General features: G+C 47.3%; 2 protein-coding genes across 2 annotated transcripts; both read left to right on the forward strand.

Moving 5' to 3' along the window:
• Positions 1–1,586: 1,586 nt before the first annotated feature.
• LOC136525901 (uncharacterized) lies at positions 1,587–22,042 on the forward strand. The gene is made up of 4 exons (XM_066518738.1): positions 1,587–1,715; positions 8,388–8,428; positions 9,010–9,116; positions 21,956–22,042. The coding sequence occupies exons 1-4, from the start codon at positions 1,587–1,589 to the stop codon at positions 22,000–22,002; spliced, it is 324 nt and encodes a 107-aa protein (XP_066374835.1). The 3' UTR covers positions 22,003–22,042.
• LOC136527958 (glucan endo-1,3-beta-D-glucosidase-like) lies at positions 12,615–15,450 on the forward strand. Its single transcript, XM_066520829.1, has 4 exons — positions 12,615–12,737; positions 12,852–12,980; positions 13,476–14,624; positions 14,869–15,450. The coding sequence occupies exons 3-4, from the start codon at positions 14,549–14,551 to the stop codon at positions 15,156–15,158; spliced, it is 366 nt and encodes a 121-aa protein (XP_066376926.1). The 5' UTR covers positions 12,615–12,737; positions 12,852–12,980; positions 13,476–14,548; the 3' UTR covers positions 15,159–15,450.
• Positions 22,043–22,682: the final 640 nt, after the last annotated feature.

Here is a 22,682-nt window from a genome sequence, read left to right on the forward strand (position 1 = left end):
CATTCACACCTTGCATTCCCTACCCTCTGGCATAGGCAGGCTGATGAAATCCTATTAACCTTAAGAAGAAGATGACTAACGCCGTCTCGATAGCTTCATCGACGAAGTGACGCGTAAGAGGGATTCACTATTGATTCGTGAGCCTTCCAAGCACTGCTAAGTCGGTGCTGTCGTGGCGGAGCATGCGGTTGGCGACTCAGAGCCTCTCCCGAGTACCGGCTTCCAAGCGAAGTGAGGTGTTGATCATGCAACGTATGGGCTATACCAAGGGTCTATCAGCGCCATCCACGTCGGAGCTGGAGGCCTTTGACGAGTTCTTCGACGGCAACCTAACTGCGTCCAACGCCGAGGCGCTGGACACGCTCTTCCCGACCGTTGGAAAGGGCTCGTCCAGGCAGCCGCGAAGACATAAGGCCACCTCCTCGGTCGCAAAGCTACATCGGTATTGGTTGTTTCCTTCTATGTAATATCGAAACAAGAGAGCTTTTGCTAGAATGGTCCAGCTTCGGCTGTGTTAGGTCGAGCTCCTTCGACGCTCGATAGAAGCGCGTTGTACGTCTGTTTAAACTCTTCTAATTAATACAATAATATGTAAATCTTTTGCGTATTCGGAAAACTAATTAATACAATAATATGTAAATCTTTTGCGTATTCGGAAAAAACGAGAAGACGATGACTACTACTATATTATATTCTAACATATTTTTTAGATAAAGATTATATTCTACTAACATATTGACATATATATCTTGGCATAGGTACGTTTCTGCATAAATCAACTGCTAGCTCAGTGCTGTTGCGAAGGTTGGTTTGGCTGGAGGCGGACGCGAGACTTACTTCGCTATGGGGCTGCGCTGCTCCCGAACGGTAGCGACAGAGTTCAGAGACCGCTCATTGTCGTTCAGCCGCGCCTAAGATCCGTCTCGACACGATGAGATGCTTCAAGATTGATCAAGAGGGCAATATTTTATGAGCCAGCAAGAGATAAGAAGCACAAGTGCAGAATCTTTTGGTGTTGGCTACAAAAATAGAGGCTACGCTCATCTGTTATTTTTCCACAGCAGCAGCAGCTGCTGCGTCTTGCAGAATCGCAGTTGCTGCTCAAGAGAGAAGAAGGGGCATTATTGTAAGAGAAGAAAAGGGTGGTGTTAGCCGGGAGTGGAGAGGGAGAGAAGACAACGCAATCCTCTTTCTCATTTGCATGTAGCAGTATCCGTCATTAAAAAAAGTATAAAAGTTCACAAAAAAATTAAAAAAATATATAAAGACCAGGGCATCATGCAGCAGTGGCCGATGATGCCCCTCCAATCTCCGTCCAAACAAGATTTCTTCTTGCACGACATACACGCAATTGTTTACGTATTTGTGTTAATTTGTGAATTGTGATCACGTAGGCTGCTGATAGGCGACCCGGGGGCGGCGGACTCGTGAGGTTTAGGGTTTAGGGTGCGTCGGCGCGCGGCAGCGTCGCAGTGGAGGGCGGGCCGGTGTGCGCATCAGCGCCACGGCCACGGGACACACAGCCGCACAGGGAGTCTGACATTGGGAGCCGCACAACCGCACGGCGTCGGCAAAATTTGGTACTCATGGCCGTACTGCTTCGATCTGTGGCGACGAAGATGAGGGGGATGACCGTCTCCCCCCGCGCACGACAGCCTTTTAGCTCTTCTTCCTCTGCCCCTAGCGGCTCAACGCCGCCGCCAATCAACGACAAGGTACGGGCTCTGCTCTTAACAATCTTGTATTCCGTTTCTGTCACTGTTAGACATACCTGGGAGACCGGCCGGGGATGAGGTCGAGGTTGGCGTCGCGGGGGCGAACCACCTAGGCCATCTCTCCAATACCACCACTAGATTTTCCCCGTTCTCTCTCCGTTTGTCTCCTCCGCCACAGCCTTCACCGGCGTGGACTACTGGACTCCTGCCCCCGTCTCCGTGCTGTCTCCGACACGGGTTTGTTGGTTGATCTCCACCAATGGGCCCAACGGCCTATTGGGCCCTATCTCTACTCCCTGATCGGGGGAGCCCAACCCTAATTCGGTTGGTGGGCCCCTGTCGCACAGCACACATAAAAGGAATGTGGGGGTGAGGGCTCGGACCACGAGGTTTGCCGTGAGCCGCCACACCCACCTACAGTAACCCTAAACCGATCTAAAGACCGTGCTGCCAGCGACGGGATGTGCCCGCCACCACCACTGCCGTCGCCTGCAGGGTCACCGCCGGCGCCACTGGACTTCTCTCCACCGCGCTGGACGACTCCTACTACACCACGGCACCGGCGTCTACGTTGCTGTGCCGCAAGGAGAAACGTAAAGGAGCTTACCCAATCCTACGGTTGCAGAGGTACACACACATCGATTCTAACATTGGTATCAGAGCCAGGTTACAAGTGTGTAACCCTAACCCTAACCGGGTAAAAGCAAAAAGAAAGAGAGACCGGCTCACGGTCTACCGGTCATCACCGCCACCGCGCGTGGGGGAAAGGAGCCGCACCGTTCGACGGCGCACGGCAAAAGTAAAGAAAAGAATAGATCCATTCGGATGTCAAAGAAAAGAAAGGAGAACCTAACCCTAGATCCATTCGGATGTCAAAGAAAAGAAAAGGAAGAACAGCAAATCAGAGAAAAGAAAGGGGAAAAGGGATCTCAAGAACCCTAAGACCTAACCCTAACTCACATGGAGAAAGGGCTAACCCCAATCGGTCAAACAAAGAAAAGCATCTAGATCCGATTGGGGAAGAAGAAGAAGAAGAGAAAAGGAAGGGAAAGACTTTCGGAACCCTACCCCCCTCATCTCAATCGGAATCAAATCCGAAAAGAAAAGAAATTAAAGGAAAAAGGATATGTTTCGGCATTAAGATGAACAGAGCCGAAACCCTAACCCTAGATCCCCTTTTCGGGTGAACAAACGAAAGAAAGAAATCAAAAGAACAGAAAAACGAATCGGCCGAATCGAATCGAATCGAAAAGCGCAACCCTAACCCTAGATCTTGACCCCAACCCCATCACAGGTTAATCCCAAAGGTGAGAAGGGGACGGGGAAGAAGGGAAAAGGGAGCCGAACCGGCCTTTCGCCGACGAGGGAGAAGAAGACCGAGCCGGGAAGATTTTTCGTCGGGCTCGGCCAAAGGAGAAAAGGCCGCGGCCAGGCCGCTCGACGGCGGCATGCTTACCCATTGGGGAGCACGCGCGCCGGCGAGGGGGCCGGCGACGGCGCCATGGTCGCTCCACCGCCCGCTCACTCGCTCGGTGTCCTCTCGGTCGCTGCTGGTTACGGCTGAGAGAGGTAGAGAGAGGAGAGAGCGGCGAGCGAAGAGAGAGAGAGACCGAATGGAAATGATTCTAGGGTTTTGCTGTGCGCTGGCCGCGGCAGGTTTTGTTGGCGCGAAATCGACGCGCAGCCGTCGATCTCCATCGGACGGCGCAGATTCACCGGGCCGGCCTTCAGCCCAGGCGGGTGCGCGCCCTAGGCCGAATTCCCAGCCCAGGCCCAGGTTGCGGCCTGGGCGCGGGGGAGCGCGCGGGAAGGGCGTGTGGGCTGTGGGCCGTGGGCCGTTTCAGGCCCAAACAGTAAAGAGCAAGAGCCCAGTTTCGTTTTTTTTTTCCTTTTCCTGGAAAATTGAAAATGCAAATTGGCTCAAAAGAAAAATAGAAAAAGGTAATTTTTCCCTGTGGGTAAAATTTAAGAAATTGAATTATTTTTCCGCTGCTAAAGAGAAATTGTTTATTCTCCAGTTAATTTGTACCAACGTGGTATTTAATCGGAGAAAAAGAAAGTTATTCCGCTGCTAAAGAAAACGTTGATTCTCCAGTTATTTTGAACCAATGTGGTATTTAATTGGAGAGAAAGAGAGATTTGACATGATTATGATGTTGTTATTTTCTGACCAACGTTGATAATAACAATATCGTAATGTTAATGATTTATGCATTAATTCTACTTCTGCCCAACGGTGATGTAGAATTAGTGTATAAGAACATATGTTAATTTTAAAGATTTATGCATTAATTCTACTTCTGCCCAACGGTGATGTAGAATTAGTGTGTAAGAACAGTTATGAATGTTAAAGATTTATGCATTAATTCTATTTCTGCCCAACGGTGATGTAGAATTAGTGTATAAGAATAATTGTATGTTTTGATTTTGACCAACGTTGGAATCAAGGCATGCAAATGATGTTATTTCTATGTTAAGAAAAGTTTTAACCTGGTTTTTCATCTTGTTTGAGGTGGATTGGGTAGTCACCTCACCGTGTTCCACTGAGTTTGTGGCACCGGTGAGGGAGACAAAAGTGAATGATGCCATTTGGGCAACTAAAGAGAGGGATTTTGAATTCCAAAAGATATCCTATGACTCCTTGGGCATAGGAAATGAATCACTACCAACAAGAAAAAGTTTGGCTGTGATAAAGAACATGATTGAACCTACAATTGTAGGCTAAATCTCAGAGTGTGACACGGTCACCGAGTACCTCAATAGAATAAAGAGTCAGTTCACTGGCTCTTCAAAGACATATGCTACTCAGCTGAAGTGGTGGCATAAGAGAGCTCACGATGCGTTGTCGAAATTATGGCAATGTCGTTTAGGCCATATTTCGAGGGGGAGAATAGAAAGACAAGTTAAGAATGATATTCTTCCTCCATTAGAGCTCTCAGATTTAGAACAATGCAGAGAATGCATAAAAGAAAAAGTATGTAAAGAAGATTAAGAAAGATGACAAAAGAAGCGCAGGAATTTTATAGATTATTCACACAGACATCTGTGATCAGCTTTCCTGTAAAGAGTGTGGATGGTTATGATTCGTTCATAACATTCACAGATGATTACTCCCATTATGGCTATATTTATCCAATCAAAGAAAGAAAAGATATATTGGATAAATTTAAGATATTAAAGATTAAGATAGTCAGATCTAACCGTGGAGGAGTACTACGATCGGCATACCCTAAAAGAATAGCATAGTAGCCCAGTATTCTATACCGGGTGAACCTCAGCAGAATAAAGTAGCTAAAAGAATCAATCGTACCCTGATGGATATGGTGGGCAGTATGATAAGTTACTCCACCTTACAGTTGAGCCTGTGGATGGAGGCGTTAAAAACCTCATTCATATTCTCAAAAGAGTATCAAGAAAGTCAGTGCTCAAAACACCGTATGAGTTGTGGACAGAAAGAACACCCTCACTTAACCACTTGCGTGTGTGGGGGGAGCCCTGCTGAGGCTAAAGTGTTTAACCCAAACATTGGGAAGTTATATCCCAAAACAGTAAGTTGTCATTTATTTGGCTACACAGAAAAATCAAAAGGTTTTCGTTTCTATTGTCCAAAGAGATATACAAAGTTTGTGAAAACGAGACATGCTGTCTTCCTAGAGGACGAATTGATGAGGGGGAGCATGGTAGCTCGAGAAATTGACCTTGAAGTGAAGCGGGTGTAAGCGCCCACTCCAATGATTCATGAGCCAATTTTCTCACTACCTGCTGTAGCTGCACCGACAGTGCTAGATACTGTGGTGCCAGCACCAGTTGTTATCCCACCTGTGGCAACAATGAATGAAAATGAGGAACCTGTTCTTCAGGATCCAATAGAACCAATTGCCACACATGAGGGGGAGCAACAACAGCCTCAAACAGAGGATGTGCCAAATGTGGAGGCCCCTAGAAGGTCTCAAAGAGTTAGAAAATCAGCTATTCCTGCTGATTATGAAGTGTACAACACTAAAGAATTTCAAATGGAGGATTATCAAAGCCTCGTTTGAAGAAGCCATGAGTAGTGATCAGTCATCAAAGTGGCTTGAGGCCATGAAAGATGAAATGAAATCGATGAATACCAATAAAGTTTGGGATTTGAAAATAATTCCTAAAGGAGCCAATACAGTAGGCTGTAAATGGGTCTACAGAACAAAACTTGACTCTCAAGGGAATATAGAAATATATAAAGCGTGACTTGTGGCAAAAGGATTTATGCAAAGAGAAGGGATTGATTACAATGAGACCTTTTCTCCAGTCTCATGTAAGGATTCCTTCAGAATCATAATGACATTAGTGGCACATTACGATTTAGAATTACATCAGATGGATGTAAAGACGGCATTTCTCAATGGAGACTTGGAGGAAAAAGGTTTACATGGCACAACCGAAAGGTTTTGTCATTGAAGGAAAAGAACGAATGGGATGCCGCCTAAAGAAATCCATTTATGGATTAAAACAAGCTTCAAGACAGTAGTACTTGAAGTTTGATCAGACAATAAAGAATTTTGGGTTTTTAAAGAGAAGGTAGAGGACAATTGTGTCTATGCAAAGTTTAAGAATGGGAAGTTTATCTTCCTTGTCCTGTATGTAGATGATATCTTACTTGCTAGTAGTGATGTCAGTCTACTACTGGAAACAAAGAAATTTGATATGAGAGATCTTGGCGAAGCCTCGTTCGTTCTAGGGATCGAGATTCACCAAGATAGAAGAAAAAGGGTATAAGGACTGTCACAAAAGGCATACATGGAAAAGATCTTAAAGAAATTCAGTATGCACAAATATAGTCCATCACCTGCTCCTATAGTCAAGGGCGACAGATATGGGGATTTTAAATGCCCCAGGAACCAATATGAGCTCAATCGATAAAGTGAAAGTGGTTCCATATGCTTCAGTTGTCGGAAGCTTGCAACATGCTCAAGTATGAACACGCCCTGACTTGGCATTTGTTACCGGGTTTTACTTGGCAGATTCCAGAGGAATTCTGGAATAGAACACTGAAATTGATAAAGAAATTCTTGCGTTATTTGCAAGGAACGAAAGGCCTCATGATGACATATAGAAGATCTAATTCACTCCACATGGTGGGATATTCAGATTCTGATTATGCGAGAGTGAATACATATCCAGACGTGGATTTTCTATCATCTCGCAAAGGGGAGCTATTTCATGGAAAAGCTCAAAGCAAACTGTCACTACATCATCCACAATGTATGACGGTTTGTAGCGTGTTATGAGGCAACTGGCAGGTGAACTAACTAACGAAGTTCATACCCGGTTTGAAGGTGGTTGACGACATCTATAGACCACTAAAGTAATACTGCGATTATAATCTGGCAGTACAGGATGCTCACAACATAAGTCAAGTGGTGCTGCCAAACACATTGACATGGAGTATTATGTTGTGAAAGATAAAGTCCGGGATCAAGTCATAAATCTTGAGCATATAAGTAAAGAAAGGATGCTCGCGGATCCGCTTACAAAAGACTTACCACCCAACATGTTCAGAGGACATGGTGTTCAGAGAACATGTAGCTAGCTTGGGTTTAAGGGAAAGCCTAAAATATTCCTGGACAAAAGAAGGCCCAAAGATAAGTATCTATTTCAGAACAGAGTAGTGAGTTGTAGCTGTTAAGTCTATCGGCAATGGACCGTGACGATGAGACATGCTCTATGAGCTAATCTGTAATGGAATGAACAAAAGCAAATGATATGAAAGTGAAAGATAGAATGAGATCAAGGGGGAGAATGTTGGTTGATCTCCACCAATGGGCCCAACGGCCTATTGGGCCCTATCTCTACTCCCTGATCGGGGGAGCCCAACCCTAATTCGGTTGGTGGGCCCCTGTCGCACAGCACACATAAAAGGAATGTGGGGGTGAGGGCTCGGACCACGAGGTTTGCCGTGAGCCGCCACACCCACCTACAGTAACCCTAAACCGATCTAAAGACCGTGCTGCCAGCGACGGGATGTGCCCGCCACCACCACTGCCGTCGCCTGCAGGGTCACCGCCGGCGCCACTGGACTTCTCTCCACCATGCTGGACGACTCCTACTACACCGCGGCACCGGCGTCTACGTTGCTGTGCCGCAAGGAGAAACGTAAAGGAGCTTACCCAATCCTACGGTTACAGAGGTACACACACATCGATTCTAACAGGGTTGTCCAGGCTCTCCCACGTACAGTACAGGATTTCTTGATGCCTTCGTTGGAGTCTTAACTTTGCAGTCATCAAATGTTTCACCTGATCGAGAAACGGAAATAATAAATAGAGATATATGTAATTAAAACGATTGTGCTCATGCTTTAGTCAACACAGATCCCTGTAGTTCAGAATCAGATATATAATAGACTGCTGTAATACTGTTCGATTTAATCCCTCTTAAGCTACCCACAAATACTGGTCAAAAACTTGGTTATCTATAACTCTGAAACATTTGTTACTCTCCGAATAGGTAGACTTGTTCATACGAAATACTTAAGATATGTTAGATTTAATAGATATATTCTAATAGAAAACAAACCAAAGCTAAATTAGAGACTTGTCTTTATGGCTGGTGTATATTACATCTCTTTATTCAATTTCTTCCATTATATGTTGTTTGATGTGTTCTTTTCTATCATCATCATCTTTTCTTCAGAATCTCAGTCAGAACAAGAATGCTCCTGGTGAATTGCACAGGTAAGAACTTCGCTTGTTCCACTATGTGAGAATTTGAGGATATGCAATTGTATAATAAACTAAGGATTTACTGATTCACATCTCACTAAATCATGACCCCTTCATCACATGTCATCAAGACAAAAAACCACAAATCAGTTCCCACTATGGAGTCATATCATGAATTATTTCCAACTTTTGGACCTATAAATGTTTTATAGTACTCCCTCCGTTTCTTAATATAAGCCATATAGATTTCTAAAGAAAATTCCAAAATATAAATACGTATCCGCTCCCACGTCGATTAGTTTGGAAACCTTCCCACCGTGCATAGCACATGCCCCAACCAATCCCTTAAATTTAGGAAGCAATCTGATTGGGAGAGAGAAGATGGCCTGATTTTCTATTTTTTTCTCGGTCTCACATCCTTCCCCAAGCCGTGCGTTATATTGGTGCTAAAAACTATATGGCTTATATTAAAGAACGGAGGGAGTAGTATATAATAACAAAAATTCCACTTGCACTTGTGATTTTCAGTGCAAAGCCTATATACGTGAGAATTGCACCCAAAGTGTCTTATTTAACGCTGTTTGGTTCTGCAGCGTTTATCTATTTTTGGGTGAATCCGAATTGAATGCTCTTCGTAGAGAGAGGTCAATCCTGATCAAAGCTGTGGAGGACTGTCGAAGAGAACATATTCAAGCAAAAGGTGTGTTGTCCAATTCTTGTGAAGCCCAAAGCATATTAATTAAAGATATGAAGGCACGCCGAATCGGCGGCCTTCTAGGATGTCCACGTCAGTTCTTTTTGTTTGGTGCGTTAGATCAAAATTTCACGGCTCAAATAAGACGCATCTCAACCGGCCAGGTGAAGCAGGTGGCCGCATCAAATGAAGCAGGTGAGGATAGATTGTCGGCATGCATGGCTGGTGCCTAACGCGTACATGCATGGACGGTGCCTAACACGAACATGCTGCTGGGGCCGTCCTCGCTTTGCACGCATGCATCACTCGTCGATTTATGTGCACCCTGGCCCCATCCCGTCCTTGTTTCCGGTTCTCATCCCATATACCCATCCCCATCTCCATTTCTCAGCCGCCTGCGCGGGTGGCAGAGCTCGGCGCGACACGCGCTCCCAAATCCAAACGAGAAAAGGCTCCGCGTCTGCCTGCGCCTCGCTGCGGTTTCCCCGAATCCTCTGGCCTCCCGCCGCCGCCATGGACGACGACCACGACCACGACCAGGACCCCGACGCGTCGCCATCGTCGGCCGCCGGGGAGCGGTGCCCGTGCTGCTGCTCCTCCTCCTCGTCGGCCGTGCCGTGGCGGCGGTCCGTGAAGCGGAAGCTGGGCGCGGAGAAGGGGAAGGAGAGCGGGGAGGTGGGGGACGACGAGGCGGGCCCCGCGGCGCGGGTCGAGGCGGAGGGCGAGTGCGCGGCGCTGTGGGAGGCGGTGGCGTCGGCGCAGTCCGCGGCGTCGGCGCTGCGGGCCGAGGTCGAGGAGGAGCGCCTCGCCGCGGCCAGCGCCGCCAGCGAGGCCATGGCCATGATGCTCCGCCTGCAGCGCGAGAAGGCCGAGGTCCAGATGGAGCTCGGCCAGTTCCGCCGCTTCGCCGACGAGAGGATGGCGCTCGACGCCGCCGACATCGACCAGCTCCGCGCTCTGCTCGCGCAGCGCGCGCGCCGCCTGGTGCGCCTCCGCGTGAGGCTTCGCGAGTACAGGCTGCAGCTCCTCCACCTCGGCATCCCGCTTCCCGAGGGCGAGGGCGAGGACCTCGTCGCACAGAGCGCTGCCGTGGAGGAAGAGGACCTCCTCCTGCTCGAGGGCGAGGACGGCTACGTCGATGGCGATGGCGGGTACTACCCTGAGCTCCGCTGCAACGACGGGGAGTACTACTACGAGGACGGGCAGGAGGAAGAGGATGCGGTTGCCCAGCGTTTTTCAGCCACCGAACGGGGCCACTGTCAGCGCTGCCGGTGGTGGTGGCTCGGTCGGAGAACTACGGCGTGGCGTCGGCGGCGAGCATGTCCCGGTACGTCTTCCTGATGGCCCATAGCGCCCTGCAGCAGTCGCTCATGGCGGGCCTGTCCTGTCGGATGGGGGCCATGCACCGGAACGCGAGCTCCAGCAACATCTCCAGCGTGCGTTCCACGGCGAGCGTGCGGGCGAGGTGCGGGTCCAGCACAGCGGCGGAGGCGCCGCCGATGAACCTGCCCATGGCCCAGCGCGCGTTCCACGGCGGGCGTGCGGGCGAGGTGCGGGTCCAGCACATCGGCGGAGGCGCCGCCGATGAACCTGCCCATGGCCCAGCGCGCGGTGAGGCGCTCCTTCATCTCGCGCTTGGTCTCGATGGGGCGGCGCGCCGAGGCGAGCTTCACGAGGAGCACACCGAAGGAGTAGACGTCGCTGCGGTCCGTGAGCTGGCACATCTTGAGGTACTCTGGGTCCAGGTACCCCGCCGTGCCCTTCACCAGGGTGGTGACGTACGTGGACACCCTGAGAGGCCACGGTGCACAACGCCGCGCTGCTCTACTCGGGCTCCTGGGACCGCACTCTCAAGGTCTGGCGCATCGCTGACCTCAAGTGCCTCGAGTACATCCGCGCCCACGACGACCCCATCGATGGCCACCAAAGCACACAAGCAGTGTCGCCAGGGAGTGAGGGCACACCACTGAATCTCGGGAGCAGAGGCGATGGCGAGGTTGGACCCGTACGAGAACAACGGCGGCACGTCGTCGCCGCCGACACCCGCCTCTCCGTTGGTTACAGCATCCTCTCCCGTGACCACTCCAAGATCACCCAGCTGTATGTTTCTGAGCCTCTCTCTTGCCACCCGTCCCATGTATGTATTGTTGATTTCAGAGTCCATACAGACTTGGGTCGAATTCGGTAGCTCTGAATTGAGATCCCACTCCCCGGCTTTGGGTTCGGTTAGTGCTGTAGGGCCTCGCGTGTGCTTCCAACTATGATTTGTGCCTCCTCTGCCACTGTTTCATTACGGCTGGAAATCAGTTATTCTATTCTGAAATTTAGTGTTCAGTATTCAGTTCGTTGAGAATTTGCAACACTTTAGGCTCAACTTCACTGCTACTAATCTGGTCACAATTTCGAGTGCCTCTGGATATGTTAATGGTCTTTGAAAATATTTAACCACAGCTTTGAATTTAATAAGTTGTCAAAATTACCATTAGTCGAATTGCATGTGTTCTAAAGACGGAGCTTATAGTGGTGCTATCATGACCTATAGTATTTTCTGTATGAATATAAAGAAACTCATATAATGGTGCTATCAGGATCTACCGTGTTTTTGAGCTACATTGTGGGAACAGAACAAAATATGGCGCCTAGTCCTAAATGGGATTTGTATTTATAGATGAAAAAAATGATTAGACCAAAACATCTATCATTATAAACAAATTTTAGAAGTAACCATCATATAATATTTGTTTTGGACTGCAGCTTGGTGATTTTAACTTTCTCTCAGCAAATTTTCTTCCAAAGTGAACCTGCCTTATTTTTATAGTCACAGAAACGCCTCTCTAATATTGTCACTGAATCGATGTGATGATTTGCTAATGTTCTCTTTGTTTCCTTGCGAACAGGGCAGACAAATGTGTTTTGGCCTCGTCTGGGTTCCAAGGTGATATCAAAGCTTTGCAGAAGGCTCTGGCTACTAAGGAACAAGTAAGTCACTAAGGCTGTTGATTCCTTGAGCTGTTGAACTGGTTGTGAGACCTCCGTTAAGGTTATTGTGTTTTTGCGGTTGACCACATCAACCTTATTATATTGCAATAACGTGTAGGTCTCAGGCAGACAGCATGTGTAGTGCTTGATTTACTGCTTGGTTGCTTGCAGAAGTAATACGGTTAGGTGTTATGTTTAACTGTTGGTGTGATATGTATTTTGGAAGGTGTTTTTTTCTTCCCTCTACAGTCACATTGTAGCATGCAGAAGATGTTTATGTGTATTGATTTAAACTTTTTTATGTCTGGCTCTGAAGCTTTGCCATCCATTACTGTATTACTTTGTTTCAAAAAAAATCCATTACTGTATTACAGTAATGTCATGATATCCTTATATTACAGCATTTGTGTAAAGGGATGGCAAGCTAATCTGTTACCTGGCATTCGCTTTTGTAGTGCTATCCACATTACAGGACTGAAAGAATCTTGCAAAGTGTGCATTAACGATTTGATGTCAAAGGGATAAAGCTTTAGTAGTTTAGTTACTGATTTGCCTGTTATGCTCACATATGGAAGCAATACTGACTTTAGTGTGGCTGAAGAATTTACATCACAACCACCTTTGCTGCCTCCTTTGGGCATCTCCAATGTATGGTTATCATTTCCGCGAAGTGAGCTTTAGCTGATGTTCTGGAGGCATGCACTTTGTCTTGTAATGGCATCTAACGGTGAGTTTATTTTGTCTAATTTCTCCTTGATCCAGGCAGAGATAGCACTGAACTTAGGCTACCTGGCATACGGGATCTAACATTGCTTCTGCTATCATTTCCACGAAGTGAGCTTTAGCTGATGTTCTGGAGGCATGCACTTTGTCTTGTAACGACATCTAACGGTGAGTTTATTTTGTCTAATTTCTCCTTGATCCAGGCAGAGATAGCACTGAACTTAGGCTACCTGGCATACGGGATCTAACATTGCTTCTGCTGGCTGCTTTGGGATTGGATGGCACTTTTTGTGGGCAAAGAGCCTGAGACTACTATATTGCCTTTGTTAACCAACTATTTCTGTTAGAACTTAGAAGCAACCTGCATAATACGTAAGCAAATAAGCAATGGTAGGCTTTTGATATTTGCCATTGTGGTAAGGCCCAGCTGCCCAAGGATAATGAAATATACAGGGCAGGGCATGTGTTTGGCACTAGATGGCCTGACCTATAGATAGCCATCATGTGTTTGGTGTTGCTTGTGGCATACTGTTCTTTTTCCCAGTTGAGAAGTATCGTGTGACATGAGAATATTATTGACCTCTTTTGTGTTTGCCTCTACTGATCTTGATTGGTGTTCACATGGAGTTTTTATATAACCTGCTTTTTCTTTCTTCCTTTCAGAATCAAGGTTTCCAAATGTTGAAAATATATATCTGGCTGAAATCAATTCAATCTTTCCATGCGAATGGGCAAAATTGGTGTTGCAGGGCAAGGGGACAAATGTCGATGGGAATAAGAGGAAGAGCAAAGGGCAAAGGCAGATAGAAAAGGCGTATAGACAAGGAGGAGGAACAGAGCAAGCAAGGTATATGCATTCAACATCTTTTACGGGCAGCAGGTGGTATTGGTTTCTGGATCTACCTCATTGGTGGTTATGGAACATCCACATGGGTAGAGTAATGTATGATTTGGTAATCATCATGACTTTTTGTTTGGTTTTGGTATGGAGCATGTTGTGCATGTAGAGCCATCAGTAAATACAGAGGAACTCTGTGGGTACTAAAGTGAACACATATGATCTCTGGTAGAGCCATCAGTAAAAAGATAGGGAAGTAAACTCACGTCTGGAAGAGTCATGAACAGGAGGAGCGGTGCCTCTATCCCCCATTGCATAACACCTGTTTGGCTGTTTTGACTACATAACAAGGAATGGGGACAGAGGAAGGAAAGCAGTAGAAGTCGGGATCCACCAAGGCAAGCTTTGTGATGAGGTGAGGTGAAGTGACAAGTGAGGGACCCAAGAAAAGGCCACTGCAGAGTTAAGAGACAGCCGAGAGGGAGAGATGCAAAGAGCAGAACAAAATCGGCAGCAATATTTGCTATGGAGCTGAAGCAGGAGCACATGGTAGGTTGCTTGGGTTTAAGAGACCTTACCTGTGTGGTACACATGCGTGTAGCATGACCGTCCAGCAAGTAAAGCAAATGCAAATGCAAAGCAGAGCAGTGTGTCACCTACTCAGCTCCACTCAAGGTCCAGCGGGTGCGGTGTGGGAGTACATTTCCTCCGTTCCCCAACCTCCCCCCACCCAAAGGTCCAAGGACTTGTTCTCTATAAACCAGAAGAGAAGCTGCAGGCAGGCGTCCTGTTGAGTGCAGAGCACTCTGTCTGATCTCAGTGGCCTATCTCCACGACAACGAGTGCACTGTCCACCCAGCCCAGCTCTAGCCTGCTACAGATCAAGAGCAAGAGCAAGATGGCAAGAGGTGCTCGGCCATCTGCGCGGCTCCTGCTCCTCTCCCTGGGGCTTGTGCTCCTCTACTTCAGCTCAGGTAATTTCACTGCCGGTTACTGGTTTTAATTTCTTCTGATTTCTGAACCCCGCTTGCTTTTCTGCCACACCTTTTCCTCTACTCTTCTCCTTGTTCCATTTCATTCATAAGAGTAAAGGTTTCCCTTTTTGGGGATTGCCGTGCTGTGTGTCAACTGTTGATTGGTAGTGCTCCAGTACCCACCAGTAGCTTGTGCTGCCTTGGTATTTGGAATTGCTTGATTGGAACTGTTTTGATTTTGTAGGAAGCAGTGTTGGCGTTGCTGATGCCCAGAAAACGTGGTGCGTGGCCAGGCCGTCGGCGTCCAACGATATCCTGTCTCTGAACCTCAACTACACGTGCTCCCAGGTGAGCTGCGCCGTGATCCAGAAGGGCGGGCCATGCTACTACCCGGACAACCTGGTGTCGCGCGCCGCCGTGGCCATGAACCTCTACTACGCCGCCAATGGCAGGCACCCCTGGAACTGCTACTTCAACAGCTCGGCGCTCGTGGTGCAGTCCGATCCCAGCTATGGCTCCTGCACCTACTACTGATCGATTGCCCTCCTCTCCGATCCTCAGTTGTAGAGCTGCAGAGGTCGATCGACGAATGAAAATCTAATCCCTGTGTTGTGTTGCGTAATTGTGTCGAGTCCTAGCAAAAGTTACTCCCTTGTATTGTTCCATGCATCCAGTTGATATGGATGATGTTGAGTGCTCCATAGATATATAACCACACCAGCTTAAGCTTACGTTTGGAGATGCATGCATGCATGTGATTGTGTATTGAAGGACAAGGTGATTGCAAATGAAAGAAAAGAGGGGTTTTTTTTCTCTTTTGATCGATGAGATGAAAAAGAGTTTCCAAGCGTCTTAGCGAGATTGGTGGTAATGGTACATTGAGCAAATTAACTAGAGTGGTGCATGGGCTTGTTTCTTTTGTCATCAGGAAGACAACAATCATTCATAAATCTGCCATCTCAGATTGATCATGATATACCAACCGCTGGCTATAGCATCCAGAGAGATCCCTGCCAAGCCAATAGTATCCACATCAACGCATGGCATCCTTATCCTTAGAAAAAAAAGGTGCAATATGTATCGTATAATTTGACTGCAGAGTGGCAATCGCAATAACAACGAGGAAGATTTTTTTTTTGGCTCGATCATCAGGAGTATGTATCCCTTGTCGTAGCGCAGATTTGATCTATATAACCAGTGATCTTCATGAAGCATCTGCAGAGTTAAGGTGACCATCATATGCATGCATTCGTACTGTCAGTGTGAGATCGATCTGGTTGTACTGTACTGCCTAAATTATACAGTAAGTAGCTTAGCTAGCGCTGGATCATATTCATAGCGGCTTCGTCAATTCCGTATCTTTCTTCATTAATTCCGCCAGTACATCATCAACCATGCATCCATCCATCCTCTTGCATTTTGCAATTTGCATTGCTGCGAGCTACTCTTTGTTCTTTTGTTATCAAAAACAAAAACCATCGCCAACTGTACCGTCTGAGCCTGAAAGTATGGCTATGGCGCCTTTTGTTTTTGTTTTGGAGCTAGTGCCAAATACACTACGGTATGTAGTAGACTGAAACCGTGCGGGTCCCACCCCCTCTTTTTTTGCACAATAGTTTTTCTCGATCACGCAAAATGTTTGCGCGTATTTGTATTAAGGTAGAGAAATAGTTCAATACAACGCGCCTCTAGACGCCCCTAAAGAGTCAGTAAAGAGACAGCGGCGTGACGCTGAGAGGACGGCACCAGTGTGCGAGAAAAGGAGCGTGGGTGAGTGGCCACTGGCGGTGCGCGTGGCTTTAATTTCCATGCAGTCTTAGGTCAAACATATAGCCTGAAAATGAAAGCCTACACTATGTTAGTGGGAGGTCTTTAATTTGTGAAAAGGCGGCTTTAATTTGTTACCTCCTTTGCGATTCATTTCCAATCATAGCTGGTCTGCTTGCATCTGAATGATTGTTTTTCTTGTAACCCGTTTGTTTTTTTGCCCTCGAGAACCCTAAGTAAGTCTAACGAGGTCTAAGGGTAAATCGACATAACAAACACAACGGATAAAGCAAAATGCACGGACAAAACGCCCTTATACGAGTACAACATACAAGCACTCCCTCTCCCATTCTCGACACATCGTTTGGCTCCTACGACCCGACGCTTCTTAACATCTACGGATGAAATACAATGGCAAGATTATAACACTAGAGGATGGCGATGAAAAGCACTACTAACTACGGGTACATGTCCCCTAGGACAACTCATCTACTTCGTCGGACCAAACGGCTTCATTCCCGACCTCGGTTGGTTCTTCTTCTACATTGGCTAAGGATCTATCTCCTCTCGTGGTGGTGGCTGAGTGAGGGGGAGCAAGGACTCTACTTCTGACACCTTCGAGGGTGGAGGTGCTGATGGTACTACAACACCAGTTCTCCTTCTTTTCGACGGGTGAACAGGGATTCCCTCTAAGACCAAGGGTTCCTGCCTTTCTGTGTCAAGCGTCCTACGCTTGGCCCTTGTGACCAGATAAGCATCCTCCAGCTGCTGGGTGTGCCGATCTTCAGCCTCCTTCAGGGCTTCCGCCATGGCAATCTCATGACTTTTTGTGGCTGCCACATTGGCATGCGCCTCAGCGAGTTGCACTTCGAGCATCCTGGAGAAGATCTCGGCTTCCTCGGCTCAGCAGAGGCACTTCCTCAGCTCTGGGGCCTGCCGGTCATATTGCTCATCCAGAGCAATCAAATACGTGGCCAGATGTACCACAGTTGGGTTGTCTTCTTGCGCGTCCCGCCCTTGCAAAGCCTCCATGCGAGCCCTCCATACCCGTCGATTCTTTTCCAAAGGTGGAAAGAACTTCATGGGGGTACGAGCAATTGGCTCTTCATAGATCTGGCAAAGATACCGCAAGGCTTTGCGGGCCACAACTTGGTAGGTGTCGACGAAGCGAAACCCGATTGCGGTCACATTCCAGGCTTCAGTGATATCGAGGAACTCCTCACTCTTCCCAATGTAGACGGTGACCTCACATCGCTCAATACCATGTTTCTCATACTCGGGGCGATCCTTGACTCCGAGTTCTTGCAAGGTGGCATATAGAATTTTGGGAAAACCCTCAGTGTTCAGGCAATAGCTGCTAACCCAGGCTCTTGCCATCCTCGGTGGATGATGGTTACAAGGAAGGACCGAGTGGTGGTACCAAGTGGCTAGGCTAGGACTTTTGTAATGGAGGAGCGATCATTGGGCCTGGCGCAGCCCACCATTTAGTCTGGCATAGAGAACAATAAAAGGAAAGCAGCAGGATTTTTACGCGCGCGAGACGAGCAGTGTCCGAGGCCATTCCCTAAGCTATCCAGAAATTCACTCAGTAAATTTAAAAGCGCTTGACATCTTCACCTACACAGGGTGGGTCGAAAGCAGGTGGTCACATTTAATGCCTCCCCTCCATGCTACCATCAGATAGAAACAAGTCGGGCAGGTGGACACATTTAATGCCTCTCCTCCTTACCATCAGATAAAAGCGATTCATTGACCATGCGGGAACATTTGTACTTACACATACATCCATGCATCTAAGACACGGCTTGGTTTGTGTGCACGTTGCTCCCGAAGTGGTTGGTGGTTGGGGTTGGTCGCCAACAGGGAGAGAACGATGTGCCAAAGAGCTAAGAACGGCTTCCCTATATGTTGGCAACAGTGAAAGGACATATAGGACGTGCATTCATGCATATCTTGTTTCTGCATTATAGTGCCGCGTTGCTGGCAGATACGCCATCCATAGGTGTCACGCGTGTCGTGTTGTGCATGACCTACTCATTCCTGTTCCAGAGTTAGTTCTGCACTGTAGCTTTATCCTCCGCGTTCGCCCGTGGTTCGCGCCTGTAGTGACCCACATCTCCTCGTACCCTTTTTCTGCGCTCTTGTCGGACCCTTGCCCTGTAGTCGTACTACTCAGTAGTGGCACCGCACGTCGCTCGCCTCGAACGCGCGGAATTTGGCCGATTCATTCATAGTGATCCCGCGTAGGAACCCTAGTGAACCATGTTAGGACCACAGACCGCTACGCCTTTATAAGCAGAGCCTGGCTTAGCCATTGGTACCACCACTCGGCGCACTTTAACTCGCTTCGCTTTTCCTTTGAGCACCACTGGTCTTTTGTAATGGTGGAGCGGTCATTGGTCCTAGCGTAGTCCACTATTTAGTCTGCCGCGAAGACCAATAAAAGGAAAGCGGCAGGATTTTTACGCGCACGAAACGAGCAGTGTGCAAAGCCATTCCCTAAGGTATCCAGAAATTCACTAAGTAAGTTTGAAAGCACTGGACATCTTCACCTACGCAGGGTGGGTCGATAGCAGGTGAACACATTTGATGCCTCTCCTTCATATTACCATCAGATAAAAACAAGTTGGGCATGTGAGCACATTTAATGCCTCTCCTCCTTACCATCAGATAAAAACGATTAACCGACCATGCATGACCATTTGTACTTACACATGCATCCATGCATCTAAGACACGGCTTGGGTTATGTGCACGTTGCTCCCGAGATGGTCGGTGGTTGGGGTTGGTCGCCATTACTACAGCTACCATAATTGCATCTGCATCTATGCTTGCAGAGGCGCTCGTTCCTTGTGGCTTTGTGCTTTGTGTCGCCTATGGTTACGCCTACCATGACCCAAGTCTCCCCGCACTCTTTTTTGGGCTCTTGTCGGAACCTTGGCTTGCAGCCGTATTAGTCATTAATGGCCTCGGACATCGCTCACCTCGAACGCATAGGACGTGCATTAATGCATAGCTTGTTTGTGCACTATTGTGCCGTATTAGGGGTAGATACACCATCCATAGGTGTCACGCGTGTCGTAGCATGCATGGCCTACTCGTGCTTGTTACAGAGTTAGGTCTGCACTATGGCTTTGTGCTCTGCGTTCGCCCATGAGTCACGTCAGTAGTGACTCACGTCTCCTTGTACCCCTTTTCTGCGCTCTTGTCGGACCCTTGCCCTACAGTCGTACTGCTCAGTAATGGCACCGCACATCACTCGCCTCGAACGTGCGGAATTTGGTCGATTCGTTCATAGTGATCCCGCGCAGGAACCCTAGTGAACCGCGCCAGGACCACAGACCTCTCTGCCTTTATAAGCAGAGCCTGGCTTAGCCATTGGTACCGCCACTCGTCGCACTTTAGCTCGCTTAGGTTTTCCCTTTGAGCAAGCTTTTTGCTCAGCCCTTCTTTGTAGCCACCGCTAGAAATGGCAGGAGCCTGGGTTAGTAGTTACTGCCTAAATGTTGAGGGTTTTCCTAGAATCCTACATGCCACCCTGCAAAAGCTCGGAGTCAAAGATCGTCCTGAGTATGAGGGCCGTGAGTATGAGAAGCATGGCACCGATCGGTGTGAGGTTACTGTCTACATTAGGAAGAGTGAAGAGTTCCCCGACATCACCGAAGCCTGGAGTGTGACCACAATCGGGTTTAGCTTCACCGACACCTACCAGGTTGTGGCCCACAAAGCCTTGCGGTACCTTTGCCAGCTCTATGAAGAGCCCGTTGCCCGTACCCCCATGAGGTTCTTTCCACCCTTGGATAGGAATCGGCGGGCATGGAGGGCTTGCATGGAGGCTTTGCAAGGGCGGGATGCGCAAGAAGATAGTCCTACCGTGGTGCACTTGACCACGTACCTGCTTGCTCTGGATGAGCAGTATGACCGGCAAGCCTTGGAGCTGAGGGCGTGCCTCCGGCGCGCCGAAGAAGCCGAGATCTTCACTCGGATGCTCCAGGTGCAGCTTGCCGAAGCGCATGCCAGTGCTGCAACTGCTGAGAGCCGAGAGACTGCCATGTCAGAAGCTCTAAAGGAGGCCGAAGATCGGCATGTTCATCAGCTGGGTGAGGCCTATCTGTTTACTAGGGCCAAGCGGAGGACGCTGGTTGATGAAAGGCAGGATGCCCCAATCTTGGAGGGGATCCCTATCCACCCGCCTGAAAGGAGAACCAGTGATGTAGAACCGCCAGCACCTCCACCTTCGGAAGTGTTAGAAGCAGAACCCCTGGTTCCTCTCACTCAGCCATTGCCACGAGAAGATGCAGATCCATAGCCAAGGCGGTAGAAGAATCCGCCGAGCACAGGAATAAAGATGCGTGGTTCCAAGGTAGATTAGTTGCCTTGGGATGTTGTACCTGTAGTAGTAGTGCTTTTCACCGCTGTCCTCCTGTATTGTACTCTTGTCGTTGTTGTCATCCGTAGTTATTGGATGCGTGTTGTAGTTTCGCCTAAAGGGAGTGGATCCTAATTCACTTTTTTGTAAACCCTCGCGTTAGGAGAATTACTTGTGTTGTAGTTTTTGCTATTTTCACCTATAATGTAATCCTATCCAATGTTGTACTTTAAATCTAAGTGTGTTAGTTGCTTTAACCCAACTCCATCAAATACTTCTTTTCACTAACATGTCATTGATTTGCTGGCCTAGAATATGCACCATGTAATGACAACCAACCTCTATGTTCGTTTACAATATTGAGACCAACCTTCCGTACCAACACGGTGAGAAAACATATTAGACATATGAGTAAGCACATCACCCGCAGCGAAGCGCGGGCAGCAATGGCTAGTTAGGTATTAGTTTTATACACCATCTGTTCCTTTTTCTTTTAAGTTGTGCTCACATTTCAATGTGCACACTTCATGACCTTAGAAAAACTGATTGATGCTAGATTTTTTTTTAAAAAAACAATCGATGCTAGAGTGAATTCTTTATGATACGTGACTATGCTAACATTTTGGATTGGCCAAACTTGGGGCGATCATTTGGGTCCCCCACTTAATACTTTTGAAATGTTTTGGCTGGTCAAAGTGTTCTTAGGAAAAAAGTGGCCTCCAACCAAATCGTGGCAAAAAAAAATCATGGGAAAGACCAAAGTTTGTCTTGGTACACTGAGGCCTAGAACTAATTTACTGTGATTGCGGTCTTGTTAAAAAGATATACTACAAGAGAAAGTAACTATAGGAGTTTTAGTTTTGGAGACCACATAGAGTCAAACTGCACCTTACAACAAGTTGAAAATTGGGAGGGAGTACTAGATTAAGAGAAACTATCAGCGAACAGAATTGACTAGATACCTTGCTATTTTACATCTTGCCATTAGGGAAGAAATTTGCAGACCACTAATGAATGGTTTGATTGTTTACTGTTTGGCTTTTTCGTCTTTTGTCACTCTTGTTTTCGGTGCAAGTTCATCCCTCCCTCCCTCACTCACTCATTTTCATTTTAGCTACTGTGCATTGGTAACATACATGTTGTTTTGCATTCTATCAGTGCAATCGCTAACTTTGATTGATCTATGCTACATCCAGGACATGGTAAGGAGAGTGATGGACAAAAAAACTTCTTAGATGATTAAGATGATCCTTGAGCAATACAATAATTGAGCTGAGCGGCAGGCTCTATGGTTTGTTTTTTTTCTTCCAGAAAGACTAAACAATGTCATCTTCTTGTTTTTGATATTGTGACATGTTCTTTTAATTGGCATAAACTTTTAATCTAGTACTGCATTATGCTGATTTAGTGTTGGCATGAACTTTTAATCTAGTATTGTATTATGATTTGCCTGTGTTGTGTTGCTACACGTTGCTTCTACACCAATGGTGGTGTAAATTAGTGTTCTTCAGCGATGGAACATTTGCTATAGAACCTGCAACACTAATTTCTACAACAGCAGCGGCGTATAACTAATTTACACAATGAATTTGCAAGTCGAACATTTGCATTTATTTTTCTGTGCATCTTTTCCTTCCCTGAGCCATCATGCGCACTATTAAGCGGCTTCAGCCTTATTGCATCCTTAATTTATTTTTCTGTGCATCTTTTCCTTCCCTGAACCATCCTGCGCACTACATAGATGTTAAGCGGCCTCTGTTAGCTGTTCTGAACTACCCGTATGTATTGAGGATTTCTTCTTCGGTGTACAAACAACATGTTTGACCTTCACTCTGTATTTATTGTATACAACAACATTGCAAGGCTCTGTTTGCTTGTCTTATAATCCGTACTTTTCGGCTTGTCTTTTCAGCTGGAACAGTG

The sequence above is a fragment of the Miscanthus floridulus genome, chromosome 19 (assembly GCF_019320115.1).
Source record: "Miscanthus floridulus cultivar M001 chromosome 19, ASM1932011v1, whole genome shotgun sequence".
NCBI lineage: Eukaryota > Viridiplantae > Streptophyta > Magnoliopsida > Poales > Poaceae > Miscanthus > Miscanthus floridulus.